Source organism: Morone saxatilis, unplaced genomic scaffold (assembly GCF_004916995.1).
Source record: "Morone saxatilis isolate NCDOM2014 unplaced genomic scaffold, NCSU_SB_2.0 Contig22, whole genome shotgun sequence".
Classification (NCBI taxonomy): domain Eukaryota; kingdom Metazoa; phylum Chordata; class Actinopteri; family Moronidae; genus Morone; species Morone saxatilis.
Genome location: NW_023339785.1, coordinates 15,496,808 through 15,504,599, shown reverse-complemented (window position 1 = coordinate 15,504,599; position 7,792 = coordinate 15,496,808). Strand labels below are relative to the sequence as shown.

Sequence of the window (7,792 nt, the reverse complement as noted above, 5' to 3'; positions counted from 1 at the left end):
ATAAGGTGCAGACAATGAAACATGGTAGTCTATGGAAAATAAACAGATCAATTGACTGATGCGATGTTTTTTAATTATCAGTGTCATAATTATCAACGTTTTTCACTCCAAGGTTCTGGTTACTCACCACGGTAGATATCCCACTGATGTGATCCTGACTGAGCAGACCAGTTGTCCTGATACTTCCTTGAGTTTCAGAGTGTGTTGTTAGTCTCCATGTATTTATCTCTGCGTCTAAAACAACTTAGCTCCATCCTGTCTGCCATCACAGTTGGTTTCCAAACCTGAAAAAATTTAAACATAAATTACCAAAAACAATTACAATGTATGTATGTATTTTACAGCTATACATAGAAGTTACTTTCAGATTAATATTTTATATAAACACATAAAAACATGATAAAAAATATGGTTCATTGACATCTGTAAAGATGTTTAAATTAGCTTAAACTTGCCAACTTTAAACGGTAAATCCACCCTGAATGAAATGACGATAATATGATGATATGCAAGGTAAAATTACCATTTTTGTCTTTAGAGTCTGGTTGCAAGCGAAATAAATATTACAGCATTTGTTTGGTTGAACAAAAGGTTTATCTTCGTAGGGATCTTTTCCAGAATGTTTTTAGACACTTAGAATGACAACCTGAGCGATCAGTGACAAAAACAAGCACTTTTAGTGGATGTACTTTAAATGGGTACATTTGTCCCCAAGGATTAACATTAGTTGACGCTGCAGCAATTGTAGCCTGTTTTCATGAATATTTTCACATCTAACGTAACCTTTCCTCCTGTTCACACTGGTTATTAAATTATCCCTTCTTGATGTGCTTTTACTAAAACTCTGGGATATATCCACTTGATTTGGTTAGCTAAATCTTAGAAGCTTCTGATCTTTTAATGGCCGATATGAAAAAGAAGAACATTTAGAGGAAGAAAGACATGTTTCAGTGTTCATTTTAGCACCTGTGAGATTAACAAAACTTGTTTTTTTCAGTTTATAATACAGAACAGCTACTGATACAGGTATAAGAAGAATATGATACACACTGTATGTGATTTAGCAATAGAATTCGGCATGTATATAAATATTATTGCATTTCCCTAGTAGAATTTTTTTTTAATCTACCTTGAATGGTCAACAGTAGAGTTCGCTGCTCTGATTTGGATCCATTTGAATCAAAGATCATAAGAGTGTATTCACCACCATCAGTCCTGCTCAGGTCATTGATCCTAAATGTTCCATCACTGGGAGTAAATGAAGATCTGTCTGCTATCAGATTAATCACTGCCCTGTTCTTACCCCCTCTGAGTATTGATGTTGTTTTCTTTAACCATTGGTATTTAAATATTTCTGAGGCACTGTCCATCAGCTGGAGGACCACAGTTCCTCCCAAAGCTCCATAACACTGAGCTCCATCCTGTCTGCCATCACAGTAGGTTTCCACACCTGGACATTTACAAAAAATAAATAATGATAATATCACAATTTGTATCATTTAGTTTTTGACTAGATTGTTGATCCTATAGTATAATAGTATTCACTGTTTCCTATGAAGCGTAGCTGCAATAAAGTGTCTGTACAATGTCATAAAGGGTATTTGTTTGTTATTTTAAAGCAAATTTCAGGTTTGATATGTAAAAATGACAGTTCATTGGATTTATATTTATTTCATTCCCAACTTTCAGCAGAATCTTAAGTTAATAAAATAAATTACAACAGCATGTTGTAATGGTTACTGAGAATATGATTCAGTGTTACCTATATAACTGACATCCCAGTCCTTCGTTTTACGCACAGTAATTGAGTAAGAATTAAAAAGATCTTTTAGCTTTTGGGCCTTTGAATTTCTTTGTTTTAATTTTAATACAAACAGCTTCCATTTGCCATCGTAAAGAGAGGGTTAAACACAAGCCGTCACTTACAGACCACAGAAAGCTTTCAGTTTGACAATTAAAAATCAAAGCAGAACAAACATTAAATAGTATTTAATTTATTTATGTGTCATGGTTCTTGTATGATTTTGGTTCTAGTGTGCGTCAGTGTTTGATCTTTAAAACACTTAAAATGATGCCAGACTATAAAATATGTCAGTTTGAACAAGTTAAACATCTCACCATGAGAGACTCCAAGTATCATCAGCAACAGTCCAATCACAGCTTCCATGTCTCCTCAGTGTCAGACAAACCTTTCTACATAAAAGCAAACATACACACCCTACACTGAGTAAATGTGTCCTGAAAAATGATCAACTTCAGATGAGAATGTGGGAAAACTTTGACGAAGCACAGAGGAGAGGAGAAAAAGGAATCAATGTTAGTTTTACTTCCCTTTTAACCCAGAAGGAGAGAGACACAATGGACTGACTGGAAGAGACAAAAACGTTCCTGCTTCATACTGAAAGAGGATTTGAAACTGACAGCTGATATTTATAAGATGACCATGTTCCAACATTAAAATAAAAGTAATTCATTCTTTAAAAAAAAAGTCTTAATTTCATCAGTTCTGAAAAAATAAGCATATGAAACATTTATGTCTCATTCATAAATAAATGATAAGGAATCAAAATTCACAGCCTGAGATGCTCAAATCTCAATCTGTCTCTAACCCACTAGCAGATCATTATAATAAGAGCATGTTGAACACATGACATTTATTTACACACAATACTGTAGTTTAAATTCTTCTTCAGATAGTGAAGTATATATACACAAAATTCGTTTGTGGATTTTTGTGTTTTAAGTTCAACTTTAAAGATAGAAATTAGGTTAAACAGTCAAATACTAGAAAATACATTGTCTTAAAATTAAGGATTCTGATCCACTAAACACTGTGAAGCAAAATTAATCAATGTACTGAACATGAATTTGAGTTTTTTCAAGTGGTTTTGAGAACTTGAAAGTTACTGTACTGTACTTGCAATGAAACAAAACATTTTACACTCAATATCTAATTAGGATAACCACAAGTAAAGCCTCTAGATGCTTTTAAATTAAATGTTTTCTCAACAGACAGTTTCATTGAATACAGGATTATCCATAAACAACAGTAACTCCTCTCTAGAGCCAGTAGAGGGAAACCTCACACCTACTAATACTGATGATGAGTGTGGAAGTTTAACAGTCAAGGTAAAGTTCATAATCAAAATATCAACAAAAAGGTGTTTACCTAAACTGACAGAAGGCACACATGATTTTATTAGTTTCAATGGATGATAATGTGGAAATCTACAGTACAATAATTCCAAAATGGCATCGAAATGAGTTGCACTATTAATATAACAATATAAGCTTTATTCACAATATGACTCTTGACTTCAGGATAAACTGCTGTGAGCCTCCGGATGATTTATCACTCTCCAAATGCAGCAGTGCACTGAAACTTTACAACAAGACAGTCTTTCCACATTAAGTAAATATGTAAACTTTCACCAAGTCAACAACCAGTGAAGTGACCAAGTAAAAACACAAACACTCACAGACCTTTCTATATGAACTTATTCATAGTGAGCTACTAAGAAGTAAAATTGAAAATAATTAAAACAGAAGAGAGTTTCTACTCGAAACCTTATTTTCACATCCATAAAGACACATGACCAATCACAGCAGTTGAGAGGAGGAAATAAGGTGCTGGTTCCAGAAAGTTAAAGTTCAGATGCAGAACTTCTCATTTCAACCATTAAAACAGAGTTCTCTTGATGTTCCCTCTTTCGAGGGACGGCAGAGCCTTTAGCTTCCTTGTATTTCTTCTTCTTCCAGACAAAATAGACGGCGCTCCCAATAAAGAAAAGAATCATCACAGCTGCTCGCAACCCAAATATGAGAAGGGAGTGATCTGTTCATGTAAAGAGACACAAAAATGACATGTCAAGTTATTGTTGACAGAGAGTTAATTTACAGCAATATTCGATTGGTATATGTGTAATGTGAGTGTAGAGTTTTATGAATACCTGGATGTCTCTCTACTTACCCACGGAAGTGTCTGTGATTGTGGTAGAGGCTGATGTTGGCTCAATGCACTGGCTGTTACTGGATACACTCACACTCTGTGATATGTGCATCCCGTTGGATAAGGTGCAGACAATGAACATGTAGCCTATGGGAAATAAACAGATCAATGACTGATGCGCTGTTAATCATCAGTGTCATAATTATCAAACTGTTTTTCACTCAGAGTTCTGGGACTCACCACAGGTAGATATCCCACTGATGTGATTCCTGACTGAGCAGACCAGTTGTCTGAGACGTCTGGTTTTCAAGGAGTGATGTTGTTAGTCTCATTTTTTCCAGAGAGGAGCTGAAGCGTCTGTCAGTGTGTGTCCATCCAGAGTCCAGCTGTACTGAGGACTGTCTCCTCCCTCCAGAGGAACAGGACACCCTCAATCTCTCCCTGGGACAGACACTCAGAGACCAGCAGGACAGAGGACACAGGAGCTGAAGGAAACACACTCAGATTAATTGTGATATAACAGAATATTGGTCATTATGTACATATTTATAATACAGAAGGCATCTATACAATTATATGTAACTAAGTAATATAATATGATATGACTTCTTTTATTTTAAGCTGACTGGCTTAAATAATTCTGTTGTGTTTCTGCCATCTCTAAAATAAACAGATATACTGGAATTAATTCAGGTGATGGATTTTTTTTTGTCCCTGTCCAGTAGAATAAAGTTCACTTGCTGTTGACAAAGGAAAAGCAAATATGAACAAAAGTAAAAGGGAAATAAATAGACTCTAGGCACCAGCCACAATTTACAAACTAAGGTAATTCTAAAATGAAAAGGTTGTAAAACAATTAAAGTGACTTATCCATTTAAAATGTGTATGCACTTTTTGCGAAATTCCGACGTCTTACATTTGGTGCGTCTATGTGACGTTTTTAGCTCAAAATTGTGAAAGCAGACAAGTCTGGGAAGTTTCCCCACGTGTTGAAGTACTGAAATACTCTGCTTAATATCTGGACTGGAAAGGAATTCAAAGGCTGTAGAATGTTTCCATGCAGTGTTATTGAAGGTTACTTCTCTGGGATCAGAATACGCTTTTTTTGCGAATTGAGCGGCACATAATTATAAATTATTCAACATTATACATACATACATACATACATACAGTATCTCTAGTATAATAGGTTGTGAACTGAAACCTGACACTCCCGGGCTGAAATATGAGTCTGACTCAGGCAGTGAAAGATAATAAATAAATAATAATTTTAATTAATATTAAAGTTCCTTTGTATGGAGGGCCGGTACTGCCAAAATCAAAAATAAATAAATTACCCAATACATTTAAAAAACATTTTTGACCATAGAATGAGCTCAAGCACACGTTATATTTGTAGTGAAGCAACTTCGGTCTGGTTTCTTCTAACCATCAGTTAGGTGTTACCCATCTCTCAGGTAAATGTTCATCTATTGTTTGTTTCCACATTCAGCAGAAACTGACAGAGCCTGTAAAATACATTGATTCAACGGTTCAATTCATACTGCATACCACTATGAAAAATATGTTCTACATAATGCATCCTGAAGAGAGGTCACAGGAAGTGACCATCAGGATAAAAGTTGAGGTTTAATCATAAAAAATTAATGCATTCATATTTTATGTCCCTAGGTGTAGAGGGAATTAAATTGAGAGAAACAGTGAAGTACAAAAGCTTGTGAAAAGAAAGGGTTTCTGCTGGCTCAGTGGGAAGAAACAGACTGATTGTGTTGATAGCTTATTTCATGCTCTGTGTTGGGGTAGAGGCAGCCAATTCTGTACTGGTAGTGGTCATGTAACTTGGTAATGTAAACTTCCAATAGGGTTCTCGCAGTGTTACTGCTCTGGCTCTACTAACTGACCCCTAAAAACTCGGCTCACCTCCCTGCTGGGTTTTGACTTGCACCATATCGGAAAGTGGCCCGTCACCTACAGAGGTGAAGCCCTGCACCCTGAGGCTGTAGGTGATGTCAGGAGTCAGGCCTGAGATGGTAGTCATACTGGTGTCATCTGTAATCTGTATCTGCCAGGTGCTGAGTGGAGCCGTCAGATCCGAGCTGTAGTAGACCCGGTAGCCCCTGATTCGACCATTGGGTTCCTCTGGCGGTTCCCACTGGACCAGCATTGTGCTGGCACTCAGCATGCGTGCTCGGATGTGCAGAGGCGGCGAGGAGGGGGCCTGTTCAGCGGTGCGCACCTCCACGGGGTCGCTGGGAGGTCCACGGCCAAAGTCATAGTTGGGCCTTAGTCCACCAATACTGTAATGGGTTGTTGACACACCATCCACCTCCTGGAAGTCATTGTTTGAGGACTTGGCTCTGGAGACAGGTTCCTGGTTCCCAGAGTCCCAGGTGAGAGTCACACTGGTGGCTGTGGTCTCAGTCACAATGAGGGAGGTGGGGGGCTTTGGCAAGGCTGAGGAGGGAGAAGCAGGGTATTAGATTTGGTACCAAAAATGGACTTGTAGGCACAATACAGCCGAAATGACATGACTTGTCATTTCTCCATTCTGTAACTCATAGCACTGAAATTATTGTTTTGTACGTTCTAGTGCTGTCTTAACAAACATGTAGAAAGAGACACATACAAGCACTGACATAGAGGCTAATTGACAAAGAGACTGCAAAAAGCACCTGCAAAGGTCTTTAATTTAACAGCAAAAACACAGGCCACAGCACAGGGGCAGCAGAAATTTCCAGAAAAGGTTCCAGATGCCATTTGTGTTATTTACTGTTTTATAACAGTCCATTACCTTTGACAGTGATCTGAGCGGTGGCTTCTATCATGCCCAGAGAGGACATGGCCACACAGGTGTAGTTTGCTGACTCACGGACGTTGGTGACCTCCAGCACGTTACGTCCCATTGGCATCTCGTCTTCCTTGGTCAGATCCTCCAGGCCCATCATCCACTTTACGAAGGGCAGCGGCGAGCCCACTGCCACACATGTCAGACTGACGCTGCCGCCTAGCATCACCTCTTTGTTGGTGGGTAGAATGGAAAATCTGGGTGGGACTCTTCTCACTAATTGTATGAAGAAGAGGTGCAGGAGAAAACAGTGAATAGGCATGTAAGGTGAATATGGTGAATTTTTGTGATTTCATTAATGATCGTGTCCCATAAAACACCACAACACTAAACGCTAACTCAGGAAAGCTGATAGATTTGACAGCTAATCGCTTTTACCCAAATGTGCAGGTGAGCACAATGGGAATGATAGTAGTGCAACCATAGGTTAAACTCAGTTATTTTTGGTGAATATCTTCCTATTCCTTATTTTGGCTCTGTTGATGAACATCATTGAATTATGTCTGATCGGATTTGATTTTAAGGGCTAAGACAAAAAACTGTTTAAATCAACTGGATCAGGAGATCTTGACTATAGCAGTGGCTGCCCATTCTGATGGAAGTTAGCTCCTTCAGACTTCTCTGTTTCTGTTTTGTTCTGTGTTCAGTTTTGTTGCTGGAACGTGCATTACCTGTGGTACAGGTGGTCTGTGGGGAGGCAGTGGGTTTTTATTGGAAAGCCGTGGACTTTGGGACAATCCACCCAGCCAGATCGACTGGATAGGACCGGCTCACCATGGCGGGTGCTATCCCCCCAAGACAAGAGGGGAAGAGAATCCGATGGGAGCCATACTGGCCCAACTTAGATTATTTTTATCTTGTTGCTGCTGTTCCCCCAGACGCAAATTTAAAAGATTCGCTGCAGAATTATTTCCCAGGTGTATATAAATATAAATAGCTTTACATAAGGATGTGGTCTTGCCATATGTCCTCTGGTTAGCAAGTCTGTAAAATATGAA

The 7,792-nt window shown here is 38.3% G+C and overlaps 2 protein-coding genes across 3 annotated transcripts in view; both read right to left on the bottom strand.

The window, feature by feature from the left end:
* Positions 1 to 1,143: 1,143 nt before the first annotated feature.
* Positions 1,144 to 7,792, bottom strand: part of LOC118333815 (hemicentin-1-like) — a gene marked incomplete at its 3' end in the record, with an annotated part of 27,732 nt that continues 21,083 nt past the window's right edge. Inside the window, 4 exon segments of one of the 2 annotated variants that reach the window (XM_035669604.1) lie at positions 1,144 to 1,450; positions 2,119 to 3,835; positions 3,971 to 4,096; positions 4,190 to 4,255. In XM_035669604.1, coding sequence (XP_035525497.1) covers positions 1,144 to 1,450; positions 2,119 to 2,167 — 356 coding nt within the window. 2 annotated transcript variants of the gene reach the window in all.
* LOC118333814 (receptor-type tyrosine-protein phosphatase F-like) overlaps positions 4,302 to 7,792 on the bottom strand; it is a gene marked incomplete at its 5' end in the record, with an annotated part of 6,701 nt that continues 3,210 nt past the window's right edge. The window contains 3 exon segments of the mRNA XM_035669602.1: positions 4,302 to 4,434; positions 5,870 to 6,403; positions 6,741 to 7,010. Coding sequence (XP_035525495.1) covers positions 4,310 to 4,434; positions 5,870 to 6,403; positions 6,741 to 7,010 — 929 coding nt within the window.